General features: G+C 37.2%; 1 protein-coding gene across 1 annotated transcript in view; it reads left to right on the forward strand.

Annotated features, from left to right (window-relative positions):
* ZNF277 (zinc finger protein 277) overlaps nucleotides 1–18,550 on the forward strand; it is a 52,381-nt gene extending 33,831 nt beyond the window's left edge. The window contains exons 5-12 of the mRNA XM_054056439.1: nucleotides 4,523–4,614; nucleotides 5,972–6,082; nucleotides 8,360–8,492; nucleotides 14,481–14,548; nucleotides 15,759–15,855; nucleotides 16,361–16,403; nucleotides 17,006–17,180; nucleotides 18,223–18,550. Of these exons, the coding sequence (XP_053912414.1) occupies nucleotides 4,523–4,614; nucleotides 5,972–6,082; nucleotides 8,360–8,492; nucleotides 14,481–14,548; nucleotides 15,759–15,855; nucleotides 16,361–16,403; nucleotides 17,006–17,180; nucleotides 18,223–18,391 (888 nt within the window). The 3' untranslated portion in view covers nucleotides 18,392–18,550. The remainder of the gene's footprint in view (nucleotides 1–4,522; nucleotides 4,615–5,971; nucleotides 6,083–8,359; nucleotides 8,493–14,480; nucleotides 14,549–15,758; nucleotides 15,856–16,360; nucleotides 16,404–17,005; nucleotides 17,181–18,222) is intronic.
* The last annotated feature ends 1,630 nt before the right edge of the window (nucleotides 18,551–20,180 follow it).

Here is a 20,180-nt window from a genome sequence, read left to right on the forward strand (position 1 = left end):
ACCACCTAGGAGTGCTTGAAAGAATACATATTCTTATTGTGAAGTCTCTATTTTATATTAGTTAGATCCAAATTCACCCCCACGTTGATGTCTCTGGTAGTACATTATTTCTCAGGCAGACACTCTGATTTCAGTAGTATTAATGAGTCTGTTATCATAGTAGAAGGAACATGCCCCGTGATTGTGCGCTGTTCACAACAGTGTGACTGAGTGCTCAGATGTTTTCGTCCTTCATGCTGTAACAATTGTGAAGTTTCCTCTTCAAAGGAATATCTTTAGGCAAACTGTTCAAACCCCATAGGGTATAGCAGCATTTATAAAAAGCTTTCATTGGAACTCCTCTTAAGTGATCGTTTGTATAACGTACTGTCTTTCTATTCTCTTGCCTAGCGAAGATGAGAACAAAGGACCAGAACTGGCAAGGGAGAAGCCAACAAGAGCCCCAAACAACAAAATGTCCTTGCCTCAATCCAGCCAATACTGAAACACAATAGCTAAGGCTACTTATGCGCTTAAGTCTTTAAAATAGAGACTTTGGACTTTGCCTTATCAGGGCTAATGGCAGTAGTTTTATTTTTTTTTGGTCCTGAACATCTTAATAAAAAAGAAAACACATACTGCTGTTAGCTCTGCTTTACTGACTGAACTGCAGAATCCATCCTACGCTGCACAAGCACGTTCTGGGACTGAGGAATGAGAAGCTCAGATCTCACCACAGTCACAAATTCACTGGTGATCTTGTCCCAGTCTGCATAGTGCAATCTGCCTCTGTCTCAGAGCTAGAGAAGAAGCTAACTTTCTACTTTGATTTCTTATCTGTCAGAAGTTCTGGTATTATAAAAGAAACAAATTTTGGATAAAGAAGTAATATTTTTTTTGTCAGACTAATTGATGTAGTTGAAAAAAAAAACAGGCAAAATTTTGACCATCAATTATTTATTTAAGTTGGAATCAAAAGCTTGTGCTGAGTACTGGTTCTGAATGGTTGTTCTGTGTCAGTGATCCAAGACATATATTTAAACAGCTATGTAAATTATTTATGAGGTTCTTGTTATTAAAGGAGTTCATAGTAAAAAAGAAAAACAAATAGCAGTGGTCTGACAACAATAAAGGATAATTTAGCATCTGGGATACATTGTGTGTTGGAGGGAAGAGTAGCAGGAATTACAATATCAGAGAAGTCTAATGTGCCATAAAACCAACTGTCTTGAGTCCATAGCTTTTGGCATTTGATGGAGTTGGTTTTCAGTCTTACTTTTTGAAAGGCATTTTGTATATCTTGAATGTCTCTTGAGCTACAGAACAGAGACAAAGTAATTGTTCAGGGAAAAGTGCTTACTATCTGCAAGTATGCATTTTTCATCTTTTAGTGATTATCAGTGTGAATTCTTGCTGATGCATAATGCTTAAACACTTCTGAAAAAAAGCAGGTAATTTCTTCCAAAATATTGCTTTCCAGGAGAAAAACAGGCACATTTTTTTCAAGGCACATTTTAAATTACCACCTCCTGGGAGAAAGTCTGAGGTCCTCACAACCTCAAACTGAGCATCATGGATGTGTGGGGCATTTGTATAGACTCCAAGTTAGAAATTGTTATGCAGATGATCAGACTTCTTTTGTATTAATGGTTTATTGCACTGATATATTTAGAGATTATTATCCTGCTTTAGTGTTTTGGATTACATTTTATGTTTATGCTTAATTCTTTTATTCATTATGGAAAAAGAAAAATAATAGATGAGCTTCTTCCTCAGTTAACTTTGTCCTCTCATTCTCTGACACAGTGTCCTAGAAAAGTTCTGCAAAATCTTGATGGCTGAAATGTTTTTGGTATTTTTTTCTTAGTATCAGCCATGAATTTACGCAAACAGCCCCAAAAATTCGGAGGGCTTGGAAACTGGTGCAAGTATTAAAATACATTATTCATTACCTACCTCATACCTTCAGTTTAACCTTCAATTTAAGTTTGACTTTCATTACAAGCTGAAAGTCTTCATTCAGAAAACATCTCAAAAGTTTTATGCAAGTTATTGTCATTGCTCTTCCTCCTTCAGAGTCCCAGCAGTGAAGTGGAGGGTTGAAAATGTCTGTAGGGAAGAAGAGCAGACCTCTTGCTTTCACCATACTTCACTTGAACCAGGGCTTTAAATTCCTTGCCTGTGCAAGTACAAAATTTTCTTTCCGGCTTGGAAAGTTTCCTCTAACAATGAATGATGCCAACACCTGATAAAAAGCGTGTCTACCTTGCAAAATATTTTTTGAACTCTGTAGAATAAATCAATAAAGCAATGATGCTGGGCTAGTCAGAGCTTCTCGGCTGCTGAGCCTGCTGGTGTAGGGCTAAATGGGAGAGGTGAGAGAGCAGAGCAGCAGGAGCACCGTCTGTCTGGAGGATACAGTACGCTTCTCCTTCCCCCTCAGGTGGAACTGGGGGCAGCAGCTCACCAGGGGTCCAGTAAGCACTTTGGATGAGATGGGAGACTGGAGTTAGGCAGCCAAATATCGCAGAACATTTTTTTCTCTCCTCATAGAGTACAAATAGGAGGTTATGTTGGACTAACGTTAATGTTAGGGTGAGGGTGTTTAAATCCTTGCTGTCATAATGTTTGGATTTATGTAGTATCTTTTGATCTCATTTTACCTTGTTTCTAAGGCATTTTACAAAGTATATAAACTATACACAGATGCCTTCAAGGTTTGGTGAACTGCCTTACGTGTGCTGCTGAGTGGAGAGGTGACAGCTCCAAGCACCAGCAAAAGCCCCAGGTCTTACTGTTGTGCTGTGAACTGTTCACTGCCCATGTGGAGCAGACAGACATCCTCAGTTAATTGCATCTCTGCTGAAGGGCTTTCACAAGATGCGTTATGCTCTGTTTATCTCTTTCAAGAAAAACAGGAATTTATATTTCTGTTAGTTGACGTTTTGCATAATGCAGCAGGATGTGAGTAGATATGGCCTGGAATTTGAATAGGCGCTGCTGAGTGTGACTGCAACATAAAATGTACACGTTGTAATACAAAAACAAACAAAAAAAGCCCCAGGATCTGCATTTTCAGGGTAACAGACTCTTAGCAGGTGTGCAACAGCTACAGCTCCTGAATAGTGTGGTTGAATATGGGCCCTCAAGTGGGCTGAGGGACTCTGCGCTCGTCCCTCCCAGCAGCCACTGACCCTACGTCAGATGTAACTCAGGTGTGGCACGCTCCTGTGCTCCAACAGGCATTCTTTTCATCCCACTGCCCCTTGCGGGATGCAGCACGCTGCTCTTGTGGAAAAGAAGACAACAGAACATTTATTAATATTTGCCCAAGATCAGCCTCCTGCTGTCTCTCAGTGGGCCAGGAGATGAGTTGTGGTAAGCCCACACCAGCCCATCCATGCTAGAGGACATGTTTGAGCCTCTAATGATGATAACTCGAACCTTCCACTTATTTCTTCCTGTTTTTTTTTTCTTTCTTGTTTTTTTTAATTTGCTTTTCTTTCTTTTCTGCCTTCTGTGGAGAGCTTGCTCATAGAAGCTGAATGTACATTTATATGTAGACTTTGGGCAAGTTTGGGCCTCAATCCACACAAAATAAAAGGTACTAAAGAGGTAGGGGAGAAACACAAAGCTCTACTGTTGCAGGCTTTAAGGAGATAAAGAGATTGAGAAAATCCCCTAGGAAATTCAATCAGGATCTTGAATGTCAGAAAGCAGACAGGAGCACCTCCACATTGCAAAGAAAATAAATCCTTTACTAGTTATCAGTACTTAAGACAAAAGTACAGGGTAGTGTACTGCCAGGCTGAAAATATGCTAAATTTTAATCCAAACACTGATTCTCCCATGTCCCAGATTATTATAGCCTTTCCATCTGAAGTGTATAGTAGCTCCTCAGTATAACTACCTGTGTGCTGATACAGCAGCAGAAAAATTCACCTGCTGCGTGACCGTGGTCAAGTGGTGTAAAGCTTCTAGCCTAGCCTGTTCATTAAACAGGACTAGTGGTAAAGGCAATCGGCTTCCCTTTTTCCCTGGGTTTAGTATGTGCCATAGCTCCTTGCAGAAACTGCCAGGGCTCTTATCATTGTTCTGTATTTTGAAAAAGTTTTCTAAATGTCCTGTAATTAGCCATGTAAAATTGTTTATGATTCCAGTGGGCATTATGTCGTTACCCATAAAATTGCTCACTGGTGCCAGAAATAAATCTGAACCATAAGTAGAAACAATAAACTGGTGTTGATTACAGAATCATTTAATAGTTGTGTAAAATCTCACCGTGGATTGTACTTCATTCCATATACCTTCTATAATATTAGGAGAATTTTACTGGCACTTGTCTGGAGCATATACTGCCTTTGAAAAAGCTTATAATTTTTGTGAGAACCCACCCTAAAAAATACTAACATCTGGTTTGTCTCAGTAGTACATTTTACTTTTAGATGTTCATTGTTACCCGTAAGGATAAAGAGGTATATTAAGCTTATGTGATGGAATGATTCTTATTTTTATCTGAATAACTGTATGTTTCTTTTCATAGAGAGAAATTCTAGAACAGCAACAGCGGGAGAGATACGACACTAGTTTTCATAGTATATGCATGTTCTGTGATCAAGAATTCACAGGAAACAGGTTTGTTAATTGACCTGTTGAGTTTGGGGTTTTTTTCCATATCTCCTCAGCATCTTTGTTTATGGTTTTAATGTCATCAAACTCATTAGTGCCTAATAGTAGGACTTGGAAGATAGAATTAATTTTAAGGTGTAGTTTTAAGTATTTCTTTCATCTGCAGTGTTATTTTAAATACACTTGGTCCTAGTTCTCAATCCTTTATTTATTCCACTGCAACTTTTTATTACACATTAAGCTGGAGTTGGGAACTAAACTATTTTAAAGAGAGAGAAGTTTTCGGCAGTTGTTTTTGTGGCAATGAGAACCATTACAGCAGTTAAAAATATTTCCATCAAGTTACACATTTTCCTGTTTAAAACTCACCAAACAAATGTGAATTTGAAGATCAAATGAAAAAGAAGAGAGGAAAATTAGAGTGAGAATAGAATGCTTCACAGCATCAGTCAAGTGCAAGCAGGAATGACATCCAAGAGCTTGATGAAAATGTGTTTATACATAATAACACAGTTTCAACTGGAGAGACTGAGTCTTGTCTCTGAATGCCTGTTTGCACTGGTAATTCTGGTACTCTGGAAAGCTGGCGGAACTCGGGATCATGTCCTTGGAGGTCATCCCAATGTTGTGTAAGTGTCCTATTCTCTTTACTGCCTAGTATAGTGAAGTTTGCGTTTCAGCACCCAAGAACTTTATCCTCTGCTTACTTTTGAGTCTGACAGGTAGAATACTTGGTGTGAAAATTGCACTTTGGATATTTCGCTTGGATATTTCTTTAGTCCCCAGAGGCAGAAGCCAAGGCACATAGAGATGTTGGCACTTAAGGAATTAACCAGTAAAAAGTAACTTACTCAAACATCTATTGGGTTTGTTCATGCACATTTCTGAGTGCTGTTCATGTTGGCAGTGCTGTGTGAAGCAATATTGATGTAAAAGCATATAAAACCCATGAATTTCAGCTTTGCTAACCAGTGTAGAGAAAGCTGACAAATGGCTTTTTAGAATGTTTCTCAAGACAGTTGTTTGAAACATGATTTGCTTATTCAAGTTAATAAATGAGCCTTGCTAACAGTGAGGGTCAAAATAAATGGTATTGTAATTTTCCTTTAAAGGATTATATTTCATGCATGAGGATTAAGCAGTTGAAATATTACTGAATGTTTAGCAGAGCTGAAATTGAGAACTTCATATTTCAGTAATGTTGCATTCTTTTTTTCTAGCATTGACAGCAACACTATTACTGTTTATTTAATGTCGGCTTTTATGAATTTTAAGGATAATTGGTGTATTTCAAGTCACTAATTGAATAATTCTCATAAGTTTTCAAAAATACATAGCATTCTTTTTTGAATGTCTTTTGTAGATCTGTCCTTCTCAATCATATGGCAAGAGAGCATGCTTTTAACATTGGGCTGCCAGATAACATTGTGAATTGCAATGAGTTTTTGTCAGTATTACAGAAGAAGCTTGACAAGTAAGTATTTGTTTGTTTGAGTTTTTTTAATGGACTTAAATCATATTTCTTTTAATCATGAAATAAGTTTGTTTAAACTTAATTCAATATTCATGGTTAGTTAAGAAGAAACAAAGAGAGAATGTAAGTTTATTGTGAGTGCTCTTAGAAGACTTCCTGTTGACTTATTGAAAGGTAATTCATAACAATTTGTAGTATGCATTTGCTGGAAAAATGGAGTCACATGAAGTGCTTCAGTTGTTATGCATTGCGCAGTTTCCATTGACATCAGTAACAGGATGTCCTTTTTTCTCATAAATGTTAGAGTTAATGTTTTTGTTTCTCATCATAACAATCTTTTTGACAGACAACTGTTTAGTCACTGAATGTAGAATTCTCATGCCAGTCTTTGTTTGGCTTTCTGTGTATCAATAACGTGGGATGTTTACTCTGTCCCTTCTCTACTGCTTACAGGATATATCCCAAAGCAGAAGGGGAAAGTCAATGTATGTGCTGTCTCAGAAACATAAAGCTGAGATGGCTAAAGGGAATTTGGGAGAAGAATTTGGGTAGTATAAAGCAAGAAACTCTTTGATTTTCCTTTACCAGTAGCTAAGAGCCTTTTATGAATTTCATAAATGAGACAATATGGAGTATACCACAAATATAAATTGGGCAGTAGCAGAAAATGTACTTCCTTAAGAGTGAAAGTGTAGCTTTAGCAAGTTTATTAGATTTTAATACAATCTGTAATGAAAGACTATTACCTAAAATTAAAAAATAAAAAAAGACTCAAAGGACGGGAAAGCCAGCAGTAATCTCTAATTTGATCTTTAGTCTGACAAAGAATGTGCAGCCACAATAGATGCAGGTTAACTTCTTCCAGTAATGAAGATGGATTTAGAATGCCTTTGATGTTATCCTTAGTGTTGCCTGGTCCTCACAGATAAATTGCAGCTTTACTAATTATCAGTAGGACCTGAGGCTTTTGTTTAAGTGGAGGTTTCTCAAAGCCAGTCCTTTCCATAGTTAGTGCACATGCTGAAATTGCTTCCAAAGCGGTGAAATGCCACTCCTCCTGGTGCTGAGAGAAGACTTAACAGCTAGGATAATAGTACCTGAAAATATTATGTAGAGAAGAAGAATCTTCTTTCAGGAAAATAGCACAACATTGTGTATGCTGATCCTCAGAATGCCTTTCACAAGTAGAGGAAACACTTTGCTTTTGACAGGTGGAGCAAAGCAGATATTAAAATGCACAGATGTATTTTGCCATTGGACCTATGATTCACCAATTAGGTAATGTTTAGATTTTGCAGCTGCAAGCACAAGCAGAACTCAAAATTTCGTTAATAGCAAGCCTAAACAGCAGTTCTTGGAAAGCAAAAAGATACTGAGAATCCTGAATTGATGTTCCACACACAGAGGCTGAGGAGAATCTAGGTGCATCTTTGCTAAAGGAGTTTGAGGGCTTTCAGGGTATAGGTACAGACCTTCTAGGCACAATATTAATGTTTTTTGTGGGGACAAATGCTTGCGTAAGAAAATAATTTTCTTCTTGAACATCTATATCTTAAACCCTGGGGAAATCACAGAAAGACCTGACCCAGAAACTGTTAATATTTCTTCTGGCTGTACAATTAAGCATGCATTCATCCAAGTAAAGAAAAAAAAGGTGATCATTTTAATTCAGAGCCACTGCATTTTTTTGTGTCTTGAAGTGCTGTTGTTTATGCTTCCCATCAATGTTTTTTTCCAGCTAACCACTATCTGCAATACAAAATTATAATATAACATCAATTACGTAGTTTTAATTTCATGAGAATTTTTTTTTAGGGATTTTCCCTATGCCCAAGTTAATATAATTTTTCTAACTGCCTAAGAAAGTCTCCATCTAGGTAGGATATGTAAGCCATCACTTATAAAAAAATTATATATAGCACCTTGGGTAGCTAAAGGCTCAAGATCTGCATCCATTAAACAAGGATGTTTCTGTAAGCTCAGAGCTCTGCTACATCTCTCAGGTAATCAAAAGACAGGTAGATGAAATTCTTAGGGATATGATTTAGTAGTGGACAGGTATGGTTGAAGTTGATGATCTCAAAGTTGTTTTCCAACCGAGTGATTTTATGGTTCTATGACTTGACTGTGATCTAAGGTTTTGTTTTCTTAAATACACTTTTTCATTTAGCTTGCTTTCACATGCTTAGGATTAATCTTACTGTCCAGCTTATTTAAGGATATTATCTTGTACTATTTTCATTTTAACATCTTGACCTGTTTACTTTTTCATCTTAGTTTGCAGTGTTTATACTGTGAAAAAATCTTCAGAGACAAAAACACACTTAAAGATCACATGAGAAAGAAGCAGCATCGCAGGATCAATGCCAAAAACAAAGAATATGACAAATTTTATATGATTAATTATTTGGTAAGTGGAGTATGAATAATTAGTAAATTGACTAAAGAAATACAGACAATATGTTGTTAAAAGTCAATAATTCCAAACCAGCAATTTGTGTGAACGTCAAAAAACAAGTGAAGGACTCTTAAGAAATATGCTGATTTTTGGTATGATATTCTGGATAATTGTTAAACGAAGGAATAGTAAACATTTGTTGTTGAGAATTGATTTTGAGAGATGCAAGAATGCAGCTTGAAGAGGTGCTAATCATCATGTCATCAGTGCTCAGTCTCTGCTTTAGTAACCAGAAGGGAAAATGAGATAGAGTGATGAAGTAAAGTGAGGCCTAACTTGAATGCTACCGGCTTTGAGCTTGTTTTCTACAAACCTTAAGCTGGAAGTGCTCTTCGCAGTGTAAATGGAACACAAAGAGGAGGAAAATGAAAGATACATAGATGAAAGAAAACGTAAGTGTTCATTTTTAGCCTCTAGGTAGATGTATGTTGCTATCTATTAATATTTTTTCTCTGGGACCTTTGAGAGTGTGTATGCATGTGTGTGTAACAAATTTTCACTTGCTGTCTCAACAACTCATGAATATAGGACCTTCTTCAAAATCTGCTACTTTCTGTCCCAGAAATAACCTAATTTCACCTGAACTGGTGTTTGTGCCTGCTAGAGGTGTTAATAACCAGGTTATAAATAGGCATCCTGGACTGTTTTACCTACTCTTTCCCTTTAATTTCTCTCCCTGGGGTTTACTGTAAAACTAAGAACAAAAAGCTGTATGTTTAAAATGCTCAGCTGAGTCCCTTCTACACAAGATGAAGTGAATTCCCTCTGCAATCCTGTACTTTCCTTCCAAGGATCATTGATTGATCTAAGGCCTGCATTTGCTTTCCATTTTTTTTTATGTCAAACCACCAAAATGTTAAAAATTGGGCAGGACGTTCTGCACATGCAAGGTTTGTGCCAGTGTCCTGCCAATGCTTCTTCTGGGTCATACTTTGAATGGTCAGAGTTCTTTGTCTGGCTTTATTTGCCCTGATTCAGCCATGTTTTGTCTCCACACATTTTCAGTTGTCTTTAACAATGTTCTACCTAGTAGACTGTTTCTCCTCAGTCTTTCCAATCCTTCAAACTGTAGCCATATCAGAAATTCTTATATTTCTTCTTTTAAAGAAAAGATTATTATTTTAATACATGATTAAAAACAGAGGAAAAACTCTGTCTTAAACACTTAAAAAATAGTATGCTTTAAAATGTGTATTTTCACACTAATGTTGCATGAGATTAAATTTTTCATTAACATGAATTTTTTAGGATAGTTCCTACATAGTAGAAAGTGTTTTCTTTCAAAGTAACCTTTGGTAAATCCTTTATTTTTGCATAAATGAGAAAAAGATTTAAGGGAGGAACTTTTGATTTATTTACTGGGGTTTCAGTAGATTGGCCTTCACAGGTAAGGAGAAATAACATTGTTCTCTATTGCACATGTGTAGTCTACAGTAGATTAAATTAATGTGATACGATTCTTTTTTTATGAGGTAAGTCTATATTCAGTGAATTCTAGATGTCATGCAAGGTCTGCTTTCTGTTATGACTTGATGTACTGATGGTGCTTCTCCTCCTCCAGCACTTCACGATTTACTAGAGGATTGGTATTTTAATGTGCGCTATCAAGCTTTACTGACTTCTCAATGAGTCTTAAGAATCTGTGCTTCACATTGCTCTAAATGTCCAGGGGGATTGTACAGTTTCACAGACACAGACATAGATTAGGTATCTTATCTGAAGTGAAAGATGTGCTATTCCAAAATTTACTGCTGAATTCAGCTTGACTTAAAGATGTAGGTGTACAATTTATCTACTTTTTGTATATTTTCACGGGAAAGTTTGAGTTTTGGGAATGTAACAAAGATCTTTCTATATGCCAGCTTCATTAAGTTTATTTTCATCATAAAGAAAGTATGAGATTAACATCAGTATTATCACAGTCTTATCCAATTTGTTCTTAGGATGTATACCATAAAGCTTCTCAGTTAGCAACTGGATCTGAAGTGATTTAAATGGATAGTTGCTACAGACATTATTGTCCTTTTTTATAATTTTCCATTACAAATTATCTTCATCAAGAACTGTGTAAAATAGTCTTATTAAACTGGAACTGGCAACTTCCTTTATTTTGTGGCTTTTATGCTGAGAGGTTTTAATGGCTTTTTGTTCAGATATCCTGAGAATGTCTGCTGGATTGCCTCATGATCTTCTGGCCTGTTCTTACTTCTGTTTTTCAGCTGATGGCTGAGGTCCCATTGATTTCATTTGGAGCAGTAGGCTTGCCTGCCTTCTTTTCATTCCATTCTGCTTTTGGCTTCACTTATGTTTTTAGTGCAGTTGTGAAAATCTGCTTTCATAATATAAGTTACATTTTATGTCTGTGTGTTGTTAATTCCCTCCCTTAAATTTCCAGTTTGCCATAGCAATGAGTAATGTAAGTGCAAAGACCTTCGTAAATATTTTAGTATTTTGAGACTTTCTGTGACTTCTGGCATGACCTACAAGCTGCCTTGATTTTTCTGCCCCCGTATTATTGACATGTTCTGTTGCTCAAAGATTAGTGTTAGTATTACACGTGGTCTTTCTTTTATAGGCAAGTATCAAAAGTTTATTATTAGATCTTTACACTAAATTAGAGTGGGAGTTTTGCAGTAATGCAAATTACTTGAAAGGGCGGGGGATCACTTTCCCAGTTAGAGGTCTTTTGTCAGTATTGTGTAAGTGTGGAAGATGATACCAGTCCTATTCAGAAAGACTCAAAGTATAAATTGAAAAAGACCAACTGATAGTAGAAGGTGAAGAACTGAGCAACAATGCTCCCAGGATACATATGTAGCTTATTTTTGGTTTTCTTTTCTCCAAAAAAAAACCCCTTCCAACCTGATTTTCTTGTTTCTATACCTGTGCCTGTGGCTCAGCTTGCACAGAGTCAAGTGAAAAAGTGAAGGGAAAAACTTTTTGGTCTGTGGTGCCTGCTGGAGGCCATTAAAGAGCAGAAGGCTGCATTGAAACTCTTACACTCAAGGTCAAGGAATAGAGGTGGATCCAGACCGACAGGGCCTTTCTGTGTTCTCCCAGTTATTATTAACAACACTTTTAAGTATACAGTATGCTTTGTAGTAAGCACAGATATTTGTTTTCAAATTGACTAATGACATTTATCTGTTACAGTGTAACATCACAGTAATGAATGCAGTTGTGACTAAGCTAGACAGCTGGAAATGGTACCTGTTACTGATTGGAAATCTTGTTTCATAAAGCCTTTACTTTTCCTCAAAGATGAAAAGATGTTTTCTCCTTATTTCCACATCCCTAAATCATCGTTGTTATCTCTTGGGGGACAGGGAAGTATTTTATTTCGGTGGTTACTATTTATATTTAGCCTGTTTTGATTTAAGCAGGATATATTTTGTAAAATGGTAAAGAAAACCCTTCCTCAGTTGGCGATAATTCAAGACTTAATAAAATCCCCCAAGTGTGGGAACACTTCCTATTAAAACTCATCTGATGTCTATTAACTAATGTTGGGATAAGACCATCTCTTCTGTGTGATAAAGCATCTCTAAAGTCTGCAGCAATATGAAAGAATTCCAATAGCTGCAGTCAGGCAGGTGAGAAGAAAGGTGAGAGGAAATTTGCAGGGGAAAGCAGCATCTGTCTGGAGTTTCTGAGCTCTGCAGGCCTGGAAATACATTTGCATGTGGTTCAGTAACTGCTCTTTTGGGAAAACTGCTTGAGATACCAGCTGCTGTTTCTGTTTTCTCATTCTCAGCACTTCTTCTCGAGTTGGGGTGTGTTACCTCAGTGAAGCACACAATCCTTCTCCCTGTAGAACCCTTAAAAGTGTGCTCAAGTTGAGAAGATAAATTGTCTGTGAGTTAATTCATCTCTGTGCATTTAGACTTAATTTTGGAAGAGGAAATCAAACTACACACATTTGCATGCTCTCCTCACTTTTCTAGAGGATCCTCCTCTCTGCGAGGTACACAGGAAGTACTTTTTTAAAACAATTGGTTTTCTTCGGATAAATAGCAAGGCCTGCAATTTTTGTAATTATGTGTTTTCTGCTCTTTGAGCTATTAGCAATGTCGAGTCTAGTTTTTCCTCTGATTTTGTTAAGAATTTACTGGGAGTCTCTGGAGATGATTGCTAGGAGCTCTTACACCTAGGATGAAAGAGCAAGGGAAGTTGAATGCTAAACAAAGGCACCCTTAGTCCCAGATGCCCATCAATCTGTAGAATTGAAAAAATGCTTTTAAAAAAGAAGAATTTAAAAAACTGAAAGAGCTTAAAGAATATAAGAACTCTTTCCCACCCAGTTGCTCTAGCTTCAGTCTCCCAGCACTTTAATCACAGTGTCCCCAGTTATCCATTCACTGTGCAATTTTCCAGTGATACGAGACCTCATTAGCTTTTTCCTTTTTCCTTTTATTTTCTCCTCTGAATATAAATAGACGAGGGAAACAGAGGCCTTTTACAAGATCCTTCCTTGCCTCCTTAACAGAAACACCATAAAGAAACAGCAACTATAACAAAACTTGTGCATGGTTTTCCCCTTTCACATTTAATTAGAAGGTGAAGCTTAATATTGACTTCTGATTCGAACATACTCTTTTGTGCATATATACTTCAAATTGGTAAGGGGAAAAAATTGTAAGCATTTGTCTTTGTTTTGCAGCAGTTGTGAGCCACTATCCTTTCACTGAGGTGTTAGCATTAGCAGTCGTAGGAAACTAGTGCACAGCTGGAAGAACACGTGGCGAGAGATGTTAATGGCTTCATGCTTTCTCACAGTAACAGTGACATTAACGAGTCTCCCCTGTAATTCAGAGCGTTTACACACAACCATGTAGCATCACTGAATTAATTACTGAATTTTCACTCAGTAATATATGATGACATTATGTTTAGAGCTGCCTAGAGACGTTTGTTTATCATTTACCTGATAGACACTAACGGCTTTGAAAATTATCGTTAAATTGTTAAATGACAGATCTCTTTTCCTTATTTTTCCCGAACACCAATAAAGACAATAATAACACTTGTTCCTAATAATGTTATTAAATATATTTATCAGAAGGAATACTTGAATGAAATAAGTGGAAGAATGATCTTTATATTAGCTGCCTTTTTGTTTTTTTAATGGAGACAAGATCCTCAACTATGATCTTTGTGAATGCTTCACAGCCATCAAAAGTATGAGTTAAAAAAATTTGATTATTGATTAGTTTGCCCTGGTTTATTTTTAAAAGCAGCAAGAATCAGACGAAAGAAAAACACTAGCTAAAGATCACTGGTGGTATTTCAGTAGAGCACTTCAGCTTTTTATTGCCTGTTATTTATATCACATTCATGCTGAGAGTGCTTGCCATCGTGCTGAACGCTGCACAAACGTATTGTGATATACTTTGTGCTGAAGGTCTTAAGATATAAATAAGCAACACAAAAAGTAAAAGGAAGAACTGAACACTGGGAACAGATGTGCTTACATTCACCGATATAACCTTGTACAAGGTACGAGCGCTGACTGGTGTAGCTATGCCGACTAAGGTCTTGGGCATGATAGCTGCATTGTTTAAGCAGCATATGCTGCGTGAAGAGCAAGGTAGGCAGACTGGGTTGAGCAACGTGATGGCAAACTGGAGACAGTGGTAATATACCCACCTCTGGTACATCTTGGTAGTGTTGCAGCACTCTAGTTTTACACAGAGCTCAGATGCCTTTGAGAGCTCTGTGCCAAATCATCTTCTTCACAGCCATAGGGTGGGGAATGCCACTTAAGAAGACAAAACAAATTGTTATTTTAAAAATTATTTTTAGGGCAGTGTTGTATGACTACTTTTAGTTCACAGAAATACCAATGTGAGACAAGATAAGATGTCGATTGTGACTTTGAGATGTTCATTGGTTTGATGTGAATCAAGAAATGTTTTTTCTTTTTTTTTTTTCTCTCCTCAGGAGTTTGGAAAGTCCTGGGAGGAAGTGCAGTCAGAGGATGACCGGGAATTACTAGATAACTTAGAAGAGTAAGTTACTTACATGCCTGTTATAAAGACTAGCAAGACCATTATTGTTGAAAGTAGTTAAGTGAAAATGCTGTGCATGGTTAGTACATGGTTAAAATTCATTTAAGCCAGTCAAATCAACCCAAATTGTTCTTGTCGGACACTTCTCCACAACAAGGGCTGTAAATTTCATATTTCAACCACAGGCCTATTTTTTTGTTTGCATATAGCTCAAATAAGAGCCTTTTGGGTTTTTATTGATGTAGGCAAAACATTTTTTACTTTTGTACTAAAGAAATGGTTGAATTTATTTTGTTCACATTTAAAAATGAAGAGTAAGCAAAAAAATGTCAGCATGAGGAAGAAATGGTGTAAAAAAAAGTCTGTTAAAAAGGTAACAACTAGAGAGTAATGCAGGATTTTGAAGGCAACATCTCAGGAGTGCTGATGGAGGGTGACATCTGCCTCTCCTCTGTGGTCATCTGTGGACCAAGCCCTGATATGACTGCAGAGGTGGCTTCCTTGACCGTAGAGAACTGAATAAGCAGGAAGGAATTGGTGGGTGTGGGGGCCTCTGACCTTCCTGTTTCTGTCTGTGACTTGAGCTTCATTTTACTTGGTTATACCCAGTAACAATAACCTCTTGGCAGTATTTTGGATCTAAATGGGTATATTGATACAGTACTTAGTCACTGTGTGCATCTCTAAATTACTGAGTATCTCAGTAATAATAATATTTGATAAGTAAATAACACTAAGAGTGAACTCTGCCTGATGATTATGTATTTACTGTTGTATTGAAAAATTAGAAAGGTATAAAAGAATTTTAAAACACCTTATAAAAATAAACACTGAACACAATATCTGATGACTTGCCAAACTGGATAGAAACTGAAGTTAGGATCCTCTTTGTTAGTGCAGTGCAAGTTCAAGTAGGACTTAATGCCTGTCTGCACAGGAATTACCCAACAGTAACCGCTCAGTTATTCTTGAATTTGTAATTTTTTTAGACTGTAAACCAGATTCTAATGATATATCCAGCTATAAATCCACGCTGTCTCTTCCACTCCGTTAAGTGTTTAAGAAATGCAATTTCCTTTAAGTGTTTAAGAAATGCAATTTCTTTGCATTTATTTCTGGTGCTGTGAGTGCAGTATCTGAAGTGCCCTTTCACAAAATCTCTCTTCTCTTTTCCACAATTAAATGAATCTTTTTGACTCTTAATCAAAAGAGACTGGTCTGGCTGGGAAGAGCATCCTGTGAGTGCAGTTTGCCTGTTCTGTGAACAACAAGCAGACACCACAGAAAAACTGTATCTTCACATGCAGGTGAGACTTGTTCCAAATATCATTTCTTTTATCGCTTTGGAATTAGAAAGTAGGATTGTAGCATCTTTGTTAAGATCACATCAGCCGCTGCATTAGAATGCCCTCTTTAGTGCAGAACTGAAATACTGTGTGCATCTCTAGCATCCGCTCTTAAAAATATGCAATGGAGTCAAGTTTTATATTGAAAGTATGACTACCTATTACTTTCAAACATACAGAGAAAAAAGAGGTAGCATCTTTAATACTACAATGACGTGATGATTTAATATATTTGATGGTCAGCATCTGTGTTTCAGTTTTAATAAACTTATAGGACCATTGCAGTTTAACAAAAGTTTCTGATGAAACAAAACTTTAGGGGGGTTGTTTCATATATTGGTCTTTGCATGTCTGTATGCATGTCTGTGTCACTCTAAGAAAAGCTGAGCTGTTTTTAATTTGGAATAGTAGAAGTAGTGGAAATAAGATAATTTATTCTTTCCCCCTTTTTTTTTTTCCCCTCCAGAAATCACATGGATTTGACTTCCCTAAAATAAAGTCAGAGCATGGTGAGTAAGAGATGCTGTAGTTGTCAGCTTTTGCCACTAGTGTGGAGAAAACCACATCATAAGAATACTGGAAAACAGCTTTATCAGTTTGATTTTCATCCAGACATTTAACTTTTCCATTATGGAAACTGTTTCTGCCAGCTTACAAAAGAATCTAAAGAATGCCAAGAACACTTTATTTTTCTAGAACTGTTGTTAGTGGCAAAGATGTGTGGTATTTTCTTTAAAACCATTGGATTCTTTTGCAGAGTAGCCTCTACAAATACCCACTCTGTGAGTCCCAAGTCTGGCTGCCGGAGCCCTAGAAGTATTAGTATTATTATTGTTGTTGTTGTTCTTGACTTTCTTGCAACTTGGAAGGCTGTGCTGTAAGATGTATCTGGCCAAGATTTGCTTTCTGCAAAAGCAAAAACTGAGAGGAAGCAAGATGTTTGCAATTTTTACATTAAAAGAAGGGCTAGTTCCCCTGCAGCTGCATTTTTTCAGTTAATTGCTAAGTTACCGCATTCAACAAGTGCTGGTTTTCAATAAACCATGCAAGAAAGCATTTGTAAATTAAGTCTCATGTTCCTCAAGTGCTTGTTTGCTACCATCTCTCCCAGGTCTGAACTTTTATCAGCAGGTAAAGCTAGTGAACTTTATCAGAAGAGAAATCCATCATTGTCGTTGTTACAACTGCCAAGAGAAATTTCAGTCTAAAGGAGGACTGATAAGTCATATGGAAGAAACCAAACACATTACGTTCTTGCCAGCCAGGTCTACATGGGATCAACCACAGTAAGGGCACACATGTTTCTTCCAGATTTGTACTGTTGCTTGATAATGTCTGTAAAATAGTAAGTTGAAACTTCTGGGTTCTGCCAGTGCAGCAGTGCCCTGAGCTCCTCAGCTCTCCTGGCCCAGGTAGAATAATCAGTGGTCTCAAAACTACTCAGAATTGTAAATACCTATACTGTCTGAAGCTAAAACGTGCATGTGATACCACTCTTCTAATGACATCCAGGATGCATTATCACTATAAATTGTGTGTGCACCATCAGGTTAGTGTGCTGCGAAAGTTTATATTTGCAAAATTGTCTTTTGCATGTATTTCAAGTTGTACAGTGAACGGTGAGAGGCATACATGATGCATTTGGAGCACTTTCCCTCCTAGTGGAAGCAATCTTGAATCTTTGCAATGTGACATCCTGAATGTCCCACTTGTAGACATGAGATTCTTCAAGCCGTTAGCTCTACATAGATGCATATCATGCCTGGGATGCACATCTGGCACGTGTTTCATTGCTAGTGAAATATGCTCAGGGCATATGGTTCTAGAATCAGAGTAAACCCCTTCTTTTGCATGTCTAACGTAGATACATGAATAATGTTTGCCTAACTGTAGGCATCAAAACAAGTTGGTTGTTTACACTTAGTTGTCTCCATAGCAAACAGAAAGTGTAACATAACGCTGATTCAGGTTGTAAGTAGGCTGAATAGGTCCGGGGGATGACGCCATAGGTGGTAAAGCACAGTGAGTGTTCTAACCCAAACTTTTCAGTTCAGCATTTGTCATGAGACAAATATGGATCTGTGGCCTCAGCTGTGACAACTTACAGGTAAAGAAATAGAGGGAAGGACTTGTCTGTTGCCAGCTCTTCTCTGTGACTCTTCTGAGATATTTACACCAGATGATTTCTTGGGTGTGGGATTTACTGTCATTCCAGACAAGCAGACTTTCTCATTTCACCTTTTTTAAAATCTAATCTCATAAAATATGTTCAGCCTCTTTCAAAACAAAATATGTGACTGTCTAGTAATTATGCCTTGTTGCTTTCAGGTATTATTTTCCTACCTATGAAAATGATACGCTCCTGTGTACGCTGTCAGACAGTGAAGATCTGATAACTGAGGATCAAAGTGAAGATGTCCCTGTTGTAAGCGAAGATATATCCAATCTAAAAGCTCTCAAACAGAGCAGTGTTTTAAACCAGCTCCTATATGAATAGAACAAGACTCACAAGAAATTTTGACCTTGGATTACAGTTGCTGACCTTTGAGCGCTTCTTCTGCAAGACAAAAAAATCCCATTCTTTCTCTAATATTGGAATACAATTTAACTCATAGATGTTATCACTGGGCAAATATTATATGAAAGTGAATGCTAGGTAAAATTTAAGTGTAAACTTTTTTGATTTATCTTCCATTAAATTCTAGCTTTATGTTAAAATCAAATGCTGGATTTTCTGCTTAGCCCTCCAAATACTTCTAGTATTCCTTACAAATAGGATTTTTCATCCTTGTTTTTATTTTTTTCTGAATAAATCAGAGAGTTCTATTTTAAGCCTGTCTTGTGAAAGGTACAAACAAAGACAATGTGTCTTGATGAATGAGCCAATGACTGAATCTCCTATGTATTATTCCTGTTTGAGAGCATACAGAAAAAAGCCTGAATTTAATTGCTAGTCTGTTACATTAAGCAAATTTTGCTATTTTTAAATGTAGACCTTCTCTGAAGTGAAAATAGATCTGTTTACCTCTGTTATTTGTTATCAGTATAGAAGATGGATGATGTCTGTTGTGAAAACTGGCTCAGAAACATTAGTAAGGCTCTGCCTGGCCCATAACTGACTGCATGAAATGCTGCCAATCCAAAGCCTAAAAAATGGTAGGAACAATTGCAATCTTTGTTACATCAAAATTCCAAAGAATTTAAAGTAGTTTTCTTGTATGGTCATGAACTGAGATGCAAAAGAAATTATTTAGGGGATTGCAGAGAAATAAATCCAAATTAAATTCCTCAAAATCTCAATTTAGCTGTCCATTAAAGCTACCATATTCCCTTTAATATTAAACTTCTAAGTTCCCCAAGTAGCAGAAGGTCTTCAGAATGTCCAGAAAGCACCTCAGTCTAGATAGGGAAAAGCAGCTCAAAGCATAGGTCCTACTAGGATGATCCAAACTAGGTATTCCTGCCTCTCTTTCTCCTCTGAAATCTTAAGAGGTAGCTCCAGAGTTCAGGTTTGGCTTTCCATAATATGTATAACTGCTTTCAAAACTGGCAGCACATTCCTTTTTTCTTCTTTAGGTCAGTGCTAGAGCACTTGCTCAAAGTACAAGAGTCTTGGCTCAGTGCCCTTCCCTGCCTGAGATGATTGAAAGCCATGGCTTTGCCTTTGCACAGCCCTCTTTACCTGAAATAGATTGCTGTCAATAAGAGTTGTTTGTTGTTATACACTGGCTGAGAATTACATAGCAGTCCCTAGGAAGAGGGGCCAGAGTTCAGATCTTTACCCATGTTCTGCTAAGCTTCCATATCCAGACTAATTCACCTTGCAATATATTTGCATCTGTTTCTTCTCCTTTGCAGTGAACTTGCTTTCTCCTGGAATTGCCCATCACTCACATAGCACCTTTCTCTGCTTCCCTTTCCTCTTCTCTCTTGGGCCCAGGTGCTCTGGAGATAAGTTAGAACAACAGGATGCTGAAAATGTACTGAAGAAGGCAGATCAGCCACTTAACTGCACAATGAAACAGCGACAGAAGCAATATCCGACTCTGTCAAGAGGAAATAGGATAGAAGTGATTCAGCAGGTGCTGAGGGTACAGACAGAAGAAGGGGGCAGGTGTAGTCATATATCTGCATTGGATTTGATTAAACTGGTACAAAAATTGAGGAGAAGCAACCCCGGTATTTTTAAACTAGAATATCTGGCCATCTTTAATAAGCTATAGAGTCTACTTGCATTTGTAAATTTTTTAATTTCACGCAATGATTGCAACAACAGTTGCTCTTGA

This window comes from Cuculus canorus, chromosome 1 (genome assembly GCF_017976375.1).
Source record: "Cuculus canorus isolate bCucCan1 chromosome 1, bCucCan1.pri, whole genome shotgun sequence".
Classification (NCBI taxonomy): domain Eukaryota; kingdom Metazoa; phylum Chordata; class Aves; order Cuculiformes; family Cuculidae; genus Cuculus; species Cuculus canorus.